Here is a 17,710-nt window from a genome sequence, read left to right on the forward strand (position 1 = left end):
AAATACATACTTGGACAATTCAAGGTTCAGAGGAAGGGTATGTCCTTGAGTCTTCAAATGAAAAGATCAGTTAAAGAAAAGAAGAAAAACCACAAACACAGCTATTCTCAACTATTTCTCACCAGCAGTTTAGGCGTTCCCTCAAAGTTTTCCTAAGTGTTCTCCCTGCCTTTCTTCCTGCTTAGTTATGTGTTTCCTCTTGCTGGTGGCAGAAGTGCTGTGAGTCCAGCCCTGCGTCTCTTGGCTCTGATTCAGTGGGTGCCGACACACACCCAGAGACACAGAGAGGGAGTCGCCCATGCTAATCACAGAGTGGGAGGGCTCTAAACACAACACACAGCAAGCAGTTCCAGTTCCTCCACTCCTTCCTTCTGCTCTAACGGAGTAGATTTAGGAGAATTTTCTGTTGTTAAATGAAGCTATTGCCAACAGCAAACCTCATCTATGTGAGTTTCCTATTGACAGTGGAGGACATGCGCTCCCATTTTGATGTTCCTGTTTGCTGTTCCACTGAATCATTCCATCGTTTTTCAACTATTTGGCAAGACAATCCTTGTGCTAACACGCACAGCTTTAATAACCACTTGGAATAAAAAAAAGAAAAGTTTTCTATGTCTTAGTATGAACAAGGATATATATAATAATGATTTAACTAAACTGAAAAGAACAGGCAACAAATCGTACCACTTCAAAGTATCTATGCAGTGATTGCAGCATATGCCCAGTGATGACTGTTCCAGCCGGCTAAAAATGGAAACGCTACTCTTGTATTCCTGGGGCAGTAAAAAAAAAAGGGGGCTGGGGCTTATAATACCTCGGTGTCTGGAGACTGAAATGTGCCTGTGTGGTATTCTTACTGGTCCATGTGAGCAATGACCACCTGACACTGCACAGTCTGTCTGCAGAGCAAGACTGCAGAAGGAAGCCCTCGCCAAACAGCACATAGAACACTGAATGACCTCCATATAAGATGCTCTGATTGTGCAAAGACAAGTGCTGTTCCCTTTGATTTATGCTAACATTTATCTGTGATATTTGATTGAATACTGTGTTTCATGGTAGTATGCACCATAAAACTACTAAATGTATTTATTTTGCAGTATGCTAAGCCATGCTTAGCCAGTATGTACATGGATGTATTATAAGACCTGGTGGATCATATACTCTTGTTACAGATTTAACCATTTACAAATGGAAATACAGTTATGCTTGGTGCTTATGGCTCCATTCCTAATAATGCTCCCTGTATTAGACACCGCTTGCTGAGCCAAGTCAGGGAGCATGATGAAGAAATCCCCTTCCAAATCAAGACATTGAATATCATTCTAATCTTTGATATTAGGACTAGACTAGAAAGGTGAAGGCTAAGGAGGAGGCAAAGCTTTGCAGCATCAGTAGAAGTGTGAGACAGCGTTGGTGTGCGAAGATCAGTGCTGTGGGAGTCACTTAAATGAACCACCTTGTGTGAGGGTGGGCTTTGATTGGTGTGTGGCTTATTGTAATCATTCAATCAACAGCTGTCAGCTGAAGACAGCTGGTGCATATGACTACCGTGTCCTGCATGAACCAAGGCAAAGCTACATATATCCAATCTAAAAATAAGAAATTCTTGCCTGGCGCATACCGCAAAAAAAATTCTGGGCTAACGGTGATATCCACACGTTGAATATGCGCAGTAGTGGCGTCCAGCTCACCTCATAGACTTTACATTGGGATGAGATAACAGGTTTTTAAATCTCTTTTCTTAGCTTGAGGTTTTACCAATATAAAAAGTCTAAGGGTTTAAAATATTCAATATAGAAAGATCATAACTGACCATGTTTGCAGTTTGGGGTGTCTACAGTTTTACACTGTTTTACCATGGTTGTCTATGGAGAAAATGTTTTTTTGGGACACAGGGATTTTACATTGCCGTTTCACGAATGGGCACTAGAAAAATGTTTGCAAGGCTGTGCAGCAGCGTTGTATCCAGTTCTAATAATACATCCTTGTTTTCCGGTTTTGGAAAGAAGAAGTAAACAACATGGCTGTTCCAGCACTTTGAATGGTTCGTCACAGTTGACAAGGTATTCTGTCCATCGTCGGATGGTTTGTTTCACAGAACCATCTGAGAAGCCATCATTAGAAACTGATTGGGAAAGTGCAGGCACTTTTAGAACATACCTGGCCGGTTGATTGGATAAAACATCTGAATATCAAACACTTCTGAGAAAACTGATACTATTGCAGCATCTAAGCTAACCTCTTTAGGAGCCGCTATTGTTTTGAATGAGGGGTCGCCTCTCGTGTCATCATCACCCCCACTAACATGCTCATAATGACAATGCTACATTACTGATGTTAGGCAGGTATAATGTTTTAGGATTCCCTAGATTCACACTGTAGCTTGGCTAAAAACACACGTTGAATACTGCTCTAATGAGAAAATTGTTTTTTTATGATCAACAGCAGCAGTTAATTAGTGCCTTAACTGTGCCTTTCTAGCATAACAGCCCTCGCTATGCCTTCTGGGAAAGCAAATCAGTTGTAAAGTCAATATTCAAATGTCTATGGCACCGTTTGGAACATGTGTTTGTGTTTCACATGTGCGTGCTCGGATTCCACAACATATAATATGAGTGGTCTGCTTTTTATCTTTAAATAGAAGCTTTCCAGTGGAGAAGGGGAGTTTCCCTACATGACTGTATGAGTTCGCTAAGAGAGGCTCACAAGCTGGCTCTTTCCCCTTCACATCAAAGAACAGCCGTGCAAAAGAAAGTCAAACAGTGCACGCTTACACCCACTTCCATTCACAGGAATGCGAATAGCTTTTCGTGTTTGTCAGAAGCTATGAAACTGTTTACTGCATATGTTGCGTTGTATGTGTGAGCCATGTCTGTATTCCTACATGTATGAATGTGGTGTGATGGTATGTATGTGTGTGTTTGGACAGCCTACTGTAGCTTTCCACTCACCACTCCCTTCTCCCACAACACTAAGCACTAAGCTATGCTGTAGGCTTCTACTGTAGAAAGCTGACTCACTGCATTCACAGTAGCTGAGCCTAGAATACCTTGACAGACGAAGTGACTACTAAATCTACTGTGAAACCAGACCTGAGTGGTCTGCCTGAATTGAAAAGGAAAAATAAATAAAACCTGTGTACACAAATACTGGCTGTCTTATCTCTGTTTGCCTGCTCAGTTGACTGTCTGCATGTTTAGCAGGAGGAGCACTTAAAGGCACTCACATGTTAAATAGTAGTATATCAAAGTACGTAACCCTTAAAATAATCATTTGTATTTCAGTTACTCACCTCGTGTTACCTTGGATTTCTGAAGAAAAAACTGTTTTGAAGCATTCCTTTAATACTGGTGTTTTAACTTTTGAGGTCCAATTTTGTATAATTTAGCCACATCACTTAAAAGTTTTTTTTACCCATTTTAATCCAGCTCTGTGTCATGGTAGTGAGTGAAGATAAATGGTGTTTGGCTTCCCTCCGTAGCGGAAATCTCTGCGGATGACGCAAAACACTGTACTTCACGTCATCCAGCGATTTTCAGCAGACCTCTGATTCACCGTTCCGCACGGACTTCGGCCAAGGGAGGGAAGCCAAACAATATTCTTTTACACTCACTGCCCACACTACCACTACCCATTATTCTGTGTTAACGTTTTTACTATGGAACTAGAGCTGAGAGGTTAGCCTAGTTAGCATAAAGACAGGAAACAGGGAAACGCCTAGCACAGCTCTCTCTAAAGTAAAATTTAAAAAATCCTTTCACCAACACCCCTGAAGCATACTAATTGACAAGTTGTATCCCATTTAAATTTTTTTTGATGAGAAACAGTTTATCAAAGTGCCCAACACCTCTTGTCAATGTCTCTCATAGCGTTGCCAGAAAATGGCATGTTTTAGTATAGGTGTCTGTACAGACTATATATACACAGATGGACGGCTTGACAGCTCTTTGAAAGTGAGGCCAAAACAATTTGATCGCCCCCTGGTGGCTGTTTGCAGCATTTATCGAAATCCCACCCCCTCCATGTCAACAGATGGGACATGAGAACCAAAAAAAAAAATCACATGCATTTTTTTTTATCCCAGATGGGTTCTGTCAATGTTTTTTTTTTTTTTTTATAAGGCTGTTTGTTTAAGTGTTTATATTTTTGTTTTTTATTAGTTATTTGCTGTGGGATGAAAATGTCACGATTGACTCACGACCACTTTGGTACAGTGGGAGGAAGAGGAGACGCGTCGTCCAGTCCATGGCCTTTGCACAAAAACACTGGTACCAAAGCTGGCAACTGCACTGTAATAAGACTCCAGGAGGTTAGTGCACCCAGCAGTTGTTTGCAAAGAAATAGTCACGGCACTTTACTCTCCCTTTAACCGCAAATTGTTATATATATTTATTTTTGAGTATTTACTAACTTCATAAAATAAAATGAGTAAATTAGAGCTTCATAGGTGATCTTTTCAACTAAATTCCCAAAATGTTATACCAGTTGTTAAAGGTTGACAAAAGAAAATTAGTTTAGTTTAATTAATTAGTTTTAGTGTAAATGGCTGCCTAAATGATGGCACTAGAATCTGAATTTGATCCATTTATATTTTAATTTAAATCGCTCAACTTGAATAACTGCATTAATAAATGAATGAGTCAAACTATTGGAATTCGTTTTGAATAGCATCATTTGAATTCCACTGAAACAGAGTTCCTGAATAGTGCAGAACTTCAAAGAACGAAATAATAAATGAGGCTACCTGCTCCAAGCTGAGCCACCTCCTCCAGTTCTTTCTGAGTCTTAGCAGATGCAATGGCCTCTGGGAGTTTGAGTGTGAAGGGCAAGACATCCCTAAGTGAGAGATGAACAGGCATTAACATGACAGAAAATCAAAACATTACAAATACAGTACCAGCCAAAAGTTTGACACGTTTCTCATTCACTTGAATGGTGTTTTGACTTTTGACTGGTAATGTACATGAAAGGACTCGAACATGAAGCAAGGACAGAGCTGCAGTTGTCAGATGAATTTGCCGGCATGAATTCAGATATGACACCAATTCATTTTATTGTTATTATGACAATAATAATTCAGTGATTCTGTGTCATCAATACTGCTTTATGGTAAGGGTTATCATACACATTGACCTCATTTGACAATGACATGCTCTAACAAACGGGATGATGCCGTAATCACACACTGGCATATAAAGAAGTGAAAACACTTTTAATCATCACTAATATAAACATGCTGACACCACTTTGCCTACATTACAAAGCAATTGATATGAAGCACTGGAGATATAATATACAAAATGTGACGTGTTGGGATTGAGAATGTATTTAATTAAAAAAATATCATCTGCATTTGTAAAATTTAGCGGGCCTGTTTGATTTGCGTTGAATCCAATGTTGTGGTGTATACTACTCGCAGCACTATTTCCTGTGTCTGCTGTTTTAAGTCCTGTGTCTGTCTGCGTCTCACAGGCTGGCACAAGCTAAAACGAGAAGTGAGAGCTCTGGGTATTGAGAGCTGAGTGCCTACTCAACATTACATTATTTTCATCCATGGAATTTGCCCCTGGGATCACCCTCTCATCAAACAACAAAACACAGAGAAGCTGAGGAAGTGATGGATGGATGGATGGACTGAAAAAAAAATGCTCCGTGTTACCTGCTGATACAGTAGAAAGCCACCAGGCGGAACAGATCTGCAAAGCTGATCCCAGATTCCTCAAGAGAAAAGGCTGCAAACAAAGCAAATGTGTACAGACTGAATTAGCTTCAGGTTGCATTGGATATATGCTTGTTTTGTGTCATTATCAATTCCTTGTTTATATTTTTCTTAATTATTTTATTTAAATGTAATTGTACATGTCTTTCTTTTTCAATCTTTTTATTGTTTAATGCAAAACACTTTTTATTACCTTGTTTAAATGCACTGCACAACTAAACTTGCAATGCCTTCGTTCACAGATAATGATAATAATAATAATAATAATAATAATATTAATAATAATAATAACATTATTTGTATAGCACCTTTAAAACAGCAGTTGACAAAGTGCTTTGACGGCGCAAATCAAAATAAACATATGTATACAGTGTAAAAAAAATAAAATAATAAAATAATAAAAATAAATAATAATAATAGTGAGATCCAGAAGGGTACAACATAACCATATTTACACATCATTGTATAGAAAAAAGGGGTATCATTAATAAACAAAGGAGAGTTATTATTAGCCTAAGGTGCTTTCAAAGAAAGATAAAAAAATCAAGAGACAATAGAAGACGATAAAAGACAAAAGGATGACATCACAAAAAGGCAGGTCTATAAAAATGAGTTTTACCAAGTAACTTAAAAGAGGAACCTGATTCAGCGAGCCTTATCTCTGCGGGCAGGTCGTTCCAAAGCTGAGGTGCTCTGACGGAGTAGGAACGGTTACCTCTGGTTTTGAGCGTCGGCCTTGGAACAGTTAAAAGAGACCGGCCCGCGGATCTAAGGCTAAGAACAGGCTCCTATGGGGTCAAGCATGTCTGTGATGTATTCTGGGGCTAGACCTTGACGAGCCAGATCAGATGTAGTTGTTTAATGGATGTAGTTAATTCCCAATATAACTTCATGACTTCAATTTGCAGTTGCGTGGTTGGGAAAGCTACTAGGGGTGGCGCTATATTGCACTGGAGGCGGGGCACATGTATTTGGCAATATTTCTGGCTTCCGGCCCTTCTGGACACAACGTTTGTATCACCTAGCATAATTATTAGTGACAATCTGGGCCGACAGACACCTCAGTCATCAGCGTCACTACTATGACAGCTTCTTTACATCTAGGGAGGGAATGTCTCCACAGACAGACAAGCCCCGGATGTAACAGTGCACTTGAAAAACAGATAGGGGAAATAATGTAAAGGGGTCAGGTATACCCTCTCTGTACATCTGGTAAGCCAGAATGTATTAATCTTGCTGCTTATAAGCTTATAACTCATAGTAACTCGTAATTTCAGGTCATCATTCCCGTGTTGTCATTTTGTGGGTGTAATCTAACATCAACCATTTTGGGATGGCAGTGTTGGTTGGTTTGTCCTTCACTCTGATCCAGACTAAAATATCTCAAATACTGGATGGATTGTCGAGAAACGTTCACGTACAGACCGCTCTTCAGAGTACAAGTATCCGCTCCTTTCTTTGAAGCGGGCTAATCTGAGACTTCTAGGTTATCTGATATGAATTTGCAGCATTCTTTCAGCTCTTTTTTTCTACATACAGATAGCTTTTACTTTTCAAAATGTAATATTAAGGCACCGTTTTGTCTGCTTGTTAATGAGCAAGGTGACTTAAAGGAGTGATGATCTGTATTTTTATATAAGATCCTTTCTTAAACGTTAAATTCAAACAGTCCATGCACAAGGCTAACTCCAGACCAACTGGAGAGCAGCTGACCCACAACTAAAGGCCAAACCAGGCCAAATGCACTCCCCTCCCTCCCATGTGTGCTGTCATTTCAGCAGGGAAAATCCACAGCTGGTATGTCATCACACTTTGGCACTGTCACAGCTCCATGACTAATTCCTAATACTGCAGCACAGCACAATGTAGGACTAATGAGCAAGCTTACATGCTCAGTTACAAATTAAATGACATTATTTGTTTCCGTATAATAAGATCACACACAGCTAGCTACGGTATGTTACCTGTTCAATGTCACCCGTAAGGCACTGCAAACAAAGGCGACCATGACCAAATGTTGTGAAGTCACAGTTGGCTACAGACACTTACTGAAGATAAATGCACTCAGCAAACGTTTCCTACGTAAAGTAAAGTCAGAAAAGCAAGCAATGAACTGGCAATCAAGTCAGAAAATTGGTAGTAGGACTCCCTAAAAGTCAACATGTTTTGATACACACACATACGCACGCACGCACACACACACACACACGCACACACACACACACACACACACACACACACGCACACGCACGCAATTGAGCCAAACTGACCATGTTCCGGTCACACTCTCATTTCTCCTTTACGTTTGGGTTTATCTTTGTACACAATACGCAGAGGCTGACAGGAAATGAGAACTCTACATGTGATTGCAGAGGTGGTTGTAGTTGACCGAGACATAATCAGGGGACCAAAGGACACTGAAAGACCACAATGTGAACTCTGTATTAAAACAACTTCTTATTACAACGTCTGAGTCAACATAATTTATTTACCTTTACAAAAAAAAGCATGGTTAATTAAACTGTTGCTTATTGAACATATTGTGATTTTAAAATTATCTGAGAATTGTTTACCGTAGTCTGGGTGAATACTTGATTCTGATTGGCTGCAGGGTATCCATTATGTGATCAAATATGTTATAGGACACACACTAAGTACTTCCAGTGAAAGTGTCTGTTTAACGTTCTAAATGAAAGCGCCTTGCTTTACAGTTTATTAGCAACATAGTTATGTCCAGCACTGACTGTGGTTCTTTAGTGCCTCATCCTCTGAACACCACAGGATGTACACTTTAACACAACAAGTCAGTAGCACTGCTTCTCTGAACTTTGTATCACAGCGATCATCTCACATCACATTCGCTGTTCAAATCGTTGCTTCAGGCTGCTGGCCGACAGTAGCCTAGCCTGACATATTTTTTTCTTTATAATCTTGATACTAATTTGGGGACAATGACATGACTAGACAGCTAACTTGTCTTGTTGTTAAACATACTGTCAAATTATATTAATAGTTTCTCAACCGTACACATTGTTATTGACTTTGAATCTTGCTAGCGTAACGTTAGCTTTAGCTTTATGGCTCATAACTGTGGTTTTAGGAGCTGAGCAGACTAGAAAAAAATCCTGTTGCCAAGTCATATCTAAGGTGCATCCATGACATTTCATAAAACACTTTATGAGATGGGAATGACTGTTCCAAGTATTAGTCAAACTCTGCAAAAAATACGCACGCATACTCATGAAAATATGAATTAATGGACTTAATTTATTTTTTCTTTGGCAACTGACTTAGCTCGGAGCGGCAAGTTCAACGCATTAAAAATTATTTTTTAACGATTAATACTGCTCCTAATAACACCCAACCTCTGCAGCAGCATGATAAGAGACCTGGCACATTAACCGAAACACCAACAACGTAATTCATGAACACAGAGTTTATTAAAAGACTGTTTTGTGAGACTAACCAACTGGCCCCTGTACCAGCTGCTCTTATAGTAAAGTCCATTCGAGTCAATTACCAAAATACAATCCAAAAGTAAGGAGCCCATTGATGATTTATTCCAGCAAAACACGTAAACATTGGGGTTTGTGGCAGTTTGGTGAAATATAAGTTAATAATATATGCTAAAAGGTTTGGAAAAGTCCCACAGCATCTTTCCCGCAGCACCGAAACGCCACGCGGGATCTCAGAGGGCGGGGGACATGGGGCAAGGGGCGGGGGTCGTGTGTTGCCGGAAGACGCACAGTGAGTGCAGGCACGGGTAAAAGACGACTAGCCTGCGAGTTGAAGTGAAGAGAGACAGAATGGGTCGTGTTTGTATCTTTCCCGGCTGCGAAACAAAAATGAAAGCCAGTAGGTAAGTTTCAAAAGACTCTTTTAATAAACTCTGGGCTCTCTAACTATGTTGTTGGTGCTTCGGTTAATGTGTAAGGACTCTTATCATGCTACTGCAGAGGTTTGGTGTTTTTTGGAGCAGTATTAGTGGTTAAAAAGCTGTTTTAAAGTGTTCAACTTGCTGCCCCAAGCTAAACCGTGTTGGCCGCATATGGCTGTTAGCGACTGTTAGCGTCTAACCCGGATTTCTCCATTAGTAGTTTGTACATGAAAAAAATTGTCTCGATGGCTTATTTGATGAGTGTATTTGCCTAAAAAGAACCTGGGATGATTTTACACCAGAATTTCACTTTAATGGAATCTGGCAGAGGCAATCATCCTCCACTGCATGTTGGATGGTTCTGTCTATTCATTCTTGATAATGGACACCTCTACGTGCATTAAGTCCAAGTACAGTCAGTTAAAACAAACATGTTGCTTACTGTACTGGCTCTCTCTGACAGGGAAGTGGCTAATGGGGGTTCCCGACTGATCCTCTTTCAGACGCACAGACAGAACCTTCCTCTGCAGAGCGGCTGACTTCCTGACCAGGAACACCTGCATCATGGAATCAGAAGTCATGAAATTGAATACAATATTTGATAATATAACAAGACGCATTAACATTTGTATCCCAGGATGGTCACCCCTCACCCCAGGTGGCTGTTTGAGCAGTATGCAGCTGGCCTCCTCCTCACTGATAGCCAGCAGCAACCACACCGGGTGGGTTTGAGTCAGCCTGTCCAAAACGCTCATCCTCCTTCGCAAGGAGTCGTATCCAGAATCCCTTTCACCTCCCATCCCCCCACAGTGGAGGGACTGCAGGTAAACACCACTCACTTCACTCTCCAGCCTGGCAGAGAAATGCAGAGGGAGACAGAGAATGAAACACTTACTCCATCTGCTGGTGACAAGAAGCAGCAATGTGAAGAGCCATTTAGAAACACGGTTGAAGGAAATCAGATTTAACTGAACCAAAAATAGTGCAGAACAAGCTGATGGCAATACATGATGTGGTTCATCAAGAAAACATTTCTAGAGATACTAGTCAGGTTGATGAATGTGTTGAAGATAAGACAGGGCTGTACTCAGGGCTGAGTCGGTCTGCACTTGTCTTGGTCCTGTGCCTTGCTGGATTTGGGACGCTCTTGGACTTGGCTATTGAGAAATAAAACTTGAACTGAAGTTGTTCTTGGTTGCTGATTCACAATCAGTTGTTTGATGTTATAAAATAGATCAATCTTGTTTATAGATCCATCCTAACTCCTTAATCACCATATTAGCATTAGAAATGAATTATTGCCTATTATGGTCTTGAACAGGACTCGATTTGCTCTGGACTACCTTTGGACTTGGTCTTGACTTTGGATCTGGTCTTGGACGTGATTTAGACTCGCTTAAGCTGGTCTTAACTACAGCCCTGAGATTACGTAGATGTGTGGAAAGCAGTCTTACCCTTGTAGATCCATTGGCTCCTTGTCAACTGCTGGAGAGGTCTGGACCATCTCTCTCTTTAGCTCCCCAATCTCCAGCGCAAATGTGTCAATCAGCTGGAGAAAGACACAATAAGAGGCTCTGACTGTCAAGGGAATATAAGAAGGAGAAGAGGAGGGGGAACAGCAGTAAACGAAACTGACAGCATTGCTCAAAAATAAATTAGAAAGCAAGAAACTGGGGGACAGAGGGACTGTACTTGTCACACGATAACAAAGGGCAGGATAATGGTTTGTCATTTTCCTGTGTGTGGACCTCATTTCCTATACAGGCAGGAAACATGGAGCCAAAGCATTGTCAAGAAATGAACAGCAGCAACATCCAGAGAGAGACGAAAAATTGTGTCATGCTGCAGAGACGCTCACATAACTCTGCCTAATGTGTCCCAGCTGAGAATACAATTTCTACAATAGTCACAGCAACAAGACACAACTTTGCACTGTATTCAGTATTAGCCCACAGCTATTTCCGGATTCAAATAAGATTGACCCAGACATGGAATGGGTTTGACAATCCCTAATACCAACCTCACAAAGCACGCCAAAAAACTTGTGCTTGGCTGCCCGATCACTCTGAAATTTGTATCTGTTTTTAGAATAAAAGGAGCACATGAACAGGAAGTAAAATGTTGCCATGGAGTCAGTTAGCTGTGAACTACAACTTGAGCACCATTGACACCAATTAAAGTATGACAAATTAGCTATTAGAAGTTGCTGTTTGCAGTGTACACATGGTTGTACAGATAACTATCACTGGATATCTTTAATACGGAAGAGTAACGTGATGATCATCAGGAAAGTAATAGAGTTACAAGAAGCATCTTTTTATCTTATTTCTAAGGGGATTTATGGATGTCTATTTGCAATGGACGTAATGGAGATAATGGGTTCCTCTGGAAGTGTAAGTCACACTGAATCGAAAAATAGAAAGATGTGTATCATGCCTGTGACTTATTAGATTTTTCGACCTCTCAGGTCAGTTTAGTTTGAATTGACTGAGATTTCAATTGGTCTTTTTCTATGCGTTTTTTCGTGCTGAAACCTATGAGGAAATCTCTGGTAAACACAGGATTTAAAGTGGCCATTGCATGATTCTTTGTGAAGAAACTCAGTTTTATATTTAATTGTCTCTGTTGGTTGTGTCACCCCCCTCCCGCTGCTGGCACTGCTGACCGTGTTCATAAGTGGGCCAAATTAGCGGGTGATATATATATATATATATATATATATAAACTACAATTCATTTTTTTGAATACCTGTGCGCACCTGTCCTTTTCAACCCCCCCACAAACTCCTCATTCCCAGTTTAGTTAGAATAATGAAAGCTATAACAATACTCAAAAAGGACCCTTTAAAAATAGAGCTGAAAAACTGCTCAGTAGTTGCAGCTTCTTGCTCTCATGATGTTGTTGTTCTTCTTTTCCACATTCCCACATTCCACATTTTAGAGCGCTCCTCAAACATGTCTCAGCAGATGTTGAAATTCGGATTCTTCCCTCGGATGAGCTGGGTCAAACACTGCAAACAAGATGGCTTCCATAAGCTTATGTAAGTATTATGTCGTTGCATCTAACCACAGAGCACAATATAATGAACAACAGAAATTTGAGATTATCAAGGGAAAGTATGTAAGTACCACAACTCTACATGGAAAATCTGTGTCATATCATCAGGGATGTCTTTGTGTGGTAAACTCCACCATATAGCGCAAACACCAATCATTAAACAGAAAAACTACTTTAAATGATAAGTTTCTGCACCTGAAGCAATGCTTCTGTACATTTCAACCAGTAGGAGGCATCCTTTTCCAAACTTTCCTCCACCGGCTGGGCCCCCAGGCCAGACCACAGTCACCACAGGCCCCTCTCACCCCCCCTCGCCGGACTTAGCGGAGCCAGCTCTTTTAAAGCCTCAGACTACCCCAGCTTTGTGTCAGATCAAAACTTAGTTAGCTCTTGTGTTACTGCAGCAATAAAAAAACGACACAGTTCAATCACTGACTGGGATGCTCAACTTGAACCCCGTTGAAAAAGGGGGTCCAGACAACAGAGCAGCACTCTCACACAGCAAAGTGTCATTTTCAACTACAAAGATTCCCTAGCTGTTTTCAGAGATTATTTCTGGGTTACAAAGTGTCGATTTGATTATAAAACTTACAACTGTAGAACTACAGTTTTTACAGTGCTCATGTAGATACAGAAATTCATACAGATGGGCCATTAGTCAATTTAGGGACACCGGCAAAGTGGCATAACCAATCAGGCAAAAGTGGCAACTACTCATTATAATAATTTGACGAAAGGGACAGAAATCTGAAAATAACATGCACTACTATCATCCGAGGGTGAAGAAGAAGGGTGATATACACAAAGATGGCAACAAAAATGTCACTGGAAGGACTATAAGATTCAGGACCTTCTGTCAATAAGGACCAACGCCAAAATAGTCAAATTCAAGGAACGGCAAGAGCTTACAACTAAATTAACACTCTGTGAGCGTGGTGTAATCCATGTGTAAGTGAGAATGCATCTGACAATCATCTGTTGCGTGTTACATTTGTGAAACTGGAGTTAATATCAGAAAACGGCTCGTTTGTTTCAGCCTTCTGCTAACTTCAGCTAACAGCTTTGTTTCCAGTTTTCTGCCTCCCCCAGCTTGGATCTGGCCGTTGAAAGAAGTAGAAAGATTATCTTCTGTTAAGAGATGGGCATGGAATTATATGAATGAAAATGGGGGGATAGAGCCAGCGCAGAAGACATGGGGAATTCCTGTAAAATGAAGGTCAATGAATATGAGAGTTGCTGAGTGAGTGGCTCTGGGAAGAGTGCCTTGCGGAGCTCCAATACTGGCGCAGGCTTTATTTCACACTGATGACTTTAAGAGGGAAACGACGATCCAGGAAAGCACTCAACAACAAAAATCTTTGCTTCACCTCTCCACTTCATCTAAATTTCCACTCTTTATTGATTCCATTCACTCTGCATGAGAAAAGGATGCAGAGTTAGACAGACTGAAGCGCAGAGGCAGATCTCTGCATAGACACACACCGGAGGGTTTATTTACTCAGCTCCGTTAAAATTCTGTGTATACGTGCGTGTGTGTGTGTGTGCACGTGTGTGTGCGTGTGTGTGTGTGCGTGTGTGTGCGTGCCTGTGTGCGTGCCTGTGTGCGTGCCTGTGTGCGTGCCTGTGTGCGTGCGAAGAGGTAAGTGATTCTCTGCATGGACTGCTGTTAAAGCCATGGATGGAGTCAGTGGGAAAATATGTGTTTGGTTTTGACACAGACACATTCACAAGCTTATAAGGATGGAAAAAACGCCAAAGGAAATTAAAAGTCAGACGGCTTTCACTGTTTGTTTCCTAGTCCAACTCTGTCTTTTTTAAGCTGTGAAAGTGGGTTTTTGTTTATTCATCCGTGCAAAACACTGAATTTGAGCCGCAGGAAGATGCAGCCAGGTGAAAGCTGTAAACTTCTACTGAGACACAGCTTGCATCACAAGGTTTAGGTCTCTTGCTTGCCAAGATTTTACAGAGTAAAATGAGATTACATTGATGAGGTGTGCAATAAACAAGGCTGTAGCTGCTTCACGTATGTGTATATAATAACATTTACTTCTGTGTGCTTTTGTAATCCAGGTAATCCTAAGGAAGAGACAGACAGAAAATGAAGAGTCGGCTGTTATTTAAGGATTCTTAAGTCTGAAAATGCAGAGGAAAAAAAGGGCAGTTTAATGTATTTTAGGTTAAGTTTTAGCTTTCCAACATTTTCTGTTACACATATTTGTTTTTGTAAGGATCAAGCCTGATTTTATGGTCTTTTAAGGGCACTGTCTCAGCTGACTTATATTTATTTGTTTCTTTATGTGCAGTTGAATGCAGTAAATCCAATTCTTCATGGCGTAATTGTGATGTTAACTTGCAAATCATGTGCGGCTCAACATCAGGTATTATTTTTGAAAACATAGCAACCTATCTGATTTCCACGATGTGAGGTTAACCATGCAGCAGAACAAATACATGTTTAGACTTTTTGGATTTATAGCAGCAGTGAAATAACATGATGTATTGTCATTTAAGTAAAATTAGAAAAGTTGTTACTGGAGCCTGCAGGAGCTGGGATGCTTTGTGTTTATCTGCTAGTGGAGCCGTGGAGTGTTAGGGCTGCTGATTATGGACCAAATGATAATCATAATTATTATTTATTTGCACTAAAGCTCTTTATAAAATGAGAAAATATTGAGTACTTTTCATTTGTCAAATATTGAATTCACACAGGAGTATACCTGATAAAGAGCTTTACTATGTGGTTATTCCATAAAGACTAGTCAGTTACAAAACTGACTCAAAATAGATGTAAAATAAGGTTCCCCTTCAACTGAATGCAGTGCATCTCCTAAGTCCTAAGAGATAGATATAAATAAAATTGTATCCAAAGGGACTAACTCCAGATGTTTGATTTTAATTTTGCCAATCTGCTCTCTGTTGTATTGTACTCTTCTACTCTGGACTGCAGATGCAACGTTAATGAAAGTTCTTCACAGGCTGTTGCTGCACAGATTCTTTGAGCCGAGCATTTAGATATCACCGTCGATCATGTTCATTTAATTGTGGCCCAAATCGTGACTGTGTGATCAATTATCGATTATGTACAGCACAGATGAAAGAAATTATAAAAGATAGCAGGGCAACAGTGAGTAGGGCTCATACACAGACTCTCACAGACTATGCATGTATGCATTATTTGTCCCTTGCAGGACATGAATGAGGAAACAGATTTAGCTCATTATTTCCACAGAACTTGACATTTTTCCATCAATAGGGGAACAGAGTGTTTTAATGAAACAAGAATGTGACATCAGAGACTGCATGAAAGTGAAAGTGCTGGTTACTGTCTTTTTTTGTGCGAGCAAGGTATGTTGAGCAGCAGGGAGGACAATATGTGTGGACGTGTATTGAGTGATCGCAGAAGAGAAAGAAAAAAAAGAGACAAAAATGAAATGGAAGAGACAGGGATGAAGGGGTAGATATGCTGAGAGAGAGAGAGAGAGAGAGAGAGAGAGAGAGAGAGAGAGAGAGAGAGAGAGAGAGAGAGACAGAGAGAGAGAGAGAGAGAGAGAGAGAGAGAGAGAGGAGAGTTGTATTACTCCTGTGTGTGTGTGTGTGTGTGTGTGTGTGTGTGTGTGTGTGTGTGTGTGTGTGTGTGTCTGGCTGCCAACAAGTGCAGCTGGCATTTTTCACTCCCAGCACTCAACTTCAATATATGGCAAAAGGAGAAGGAAAACTGCTGAAAGGCAACTCCACTTTTGTTTCATCAATCAATACTATATTACTTTTCCTAAATATATGCAGAAAAGTGTTCAGGCAGGACTAATAATGAGAGAATTTAAAGCAAGGATTAACACTCAAGTTGAACAAATAGTCCAAAGCGCATAAATCCATCAATTCTCATATGAATGCATAAGAAATGGTTCCTGAGGGACGAAGACCCCTGACTGTCATTTTTGTAATTAAAAGGTGCCGACAGTAAAATATTTTAGTTTGTTTAATTGCAAACATTTGAGTTTAACCGAACAACTCATAAAAGCCCCAAGAGTCACAAAAAGCATTAAAAAAAAAATAGAAGTTGTATTTATGTGGTCTGCCCATCAGGTAATCCACAATCCAGGACACGATGGGGGTCTTATCACTTCACTATCTTCTCACCCAGTAGAGCCGGACTGATGGTGTTGAATGCACTGGAGAAGTCAAAGTACATGACTCTCACAGTGCTCGCAGGCTTGTCCAGATGACTGTAGACTCTGTTCAGCAGGTAGATGAGGCAGTCCTCAACTCCCAGGTGGGGCTTGCATTTGTAGTGAAGGGCCTGACCATAGGCCTTAGCTGCTCCAGGACGAGTCTCTCCATGGTCTTCATGATGTGGGACGTAAGGGCCACTGGTCTGTAGTCCTGAGGGCCACTGGGATGCGGCATCTTTGGCACACGCACGAGGCAGGGCATCTTCCACAGCACAGGGACCCTCTGGAGGCGCAGGCGCAGCACCCTGGGAAATACACCATCGGGGCCTGCAGCTTTGCCAGAGTGGAGTCTCGTCAACTGTCTTCTCACCAGGTCAGGCATGAAGGACACTGTAGAAGTGTCTGTTGGGGGGGGGGGCTGAGGTCGTGGTTGTGGAGGAAATGATGTAGAGCACGGGGGAGGGGTGGAATAGGTAGGTATGAAGTGAGGTGGTGAGGGGCAGTCAAGGGGTCTGTAAGGAGGAGGAGTGGGGGGAGGTAAAGTGGCAGTAGTTGAGTATCAAACCTATTGTAAAATAGGTTTAGTATATTGGCCTGGTCCACACAGTCCTCCAACCCTGTGCTACCAGTCTTCTGGAACCCGGTGATGGTTCTCATGCCACTCCACACATCCCTCATGTTGTTTCCCTGGTGTTTATTCTCCAGTTTTCTCCTATAATTGTCTTTAGCCTCCTTAATTTTAAGTTTGAGTACCCCTTGCACGCTCCTCACCTCATCACGGTTACCATCTCTGAGCGCTTTCTTCTTTTTGTTCAGGATGGCCTTAATGTCCTTGGTGATCCAAGGTTTATTGTTGGCGTAACAGGGTACGGTCCGAGCTTGGAC

The 17,710-nt window shown here is 41.0% G+C and overlaps 1 protein-coding gene across 2 annotated transcripts in view; it reads right to left on the minus strand.

The window, feature by feature from the left end:
- Positions 1-17,710, minus strand: part of LOC310961884 (ras and Rab interactor 2-like) — a 48,721-nt gene that overhangs the window by 11,842 nt on the left and 19,169 nt on the right. For both annotated transcript variants that reach the window (XM_083934175.1, XM_083934176.1), the window contains exons 3-7: positions 11,054-11,148; positions 10,253-10,451; positions 10,042-10,156; positions 5,663-5,735; positions 4,748-4,839 (exon numbers count right to left, since the gene is read on the minus strand). In XM_083934175.1, coding sequence (XP_083790301.1) covers positions 4,748-4,839; positions 5,663-5,735; positions 10,042-10,156; positions 10,253-10,451; positions 11,054-11,148 — 574 coding nt within the window. The remainder of the gene's footprint in view (positions 1-4,747; positions 4,840-5,662; positions 5,736-10,041; positions 10,157-10,252; positions 10,452-11,053; positions 11,149-17,710) is intronic.

Source organism: Echiichthys vipera (genome assembly GCF_963691815.1).
Source record: "Echiichthys vipera genome assembly, chromosome: 2".
In the NCBI taxonomy this organism is placed as follows: domain Eukaryota; kingdom Metazoa; phylum Chordata; class Actinopteri; order Perciformes; family Trachinidae; genus Echiichthys; species Echiichthys vipera.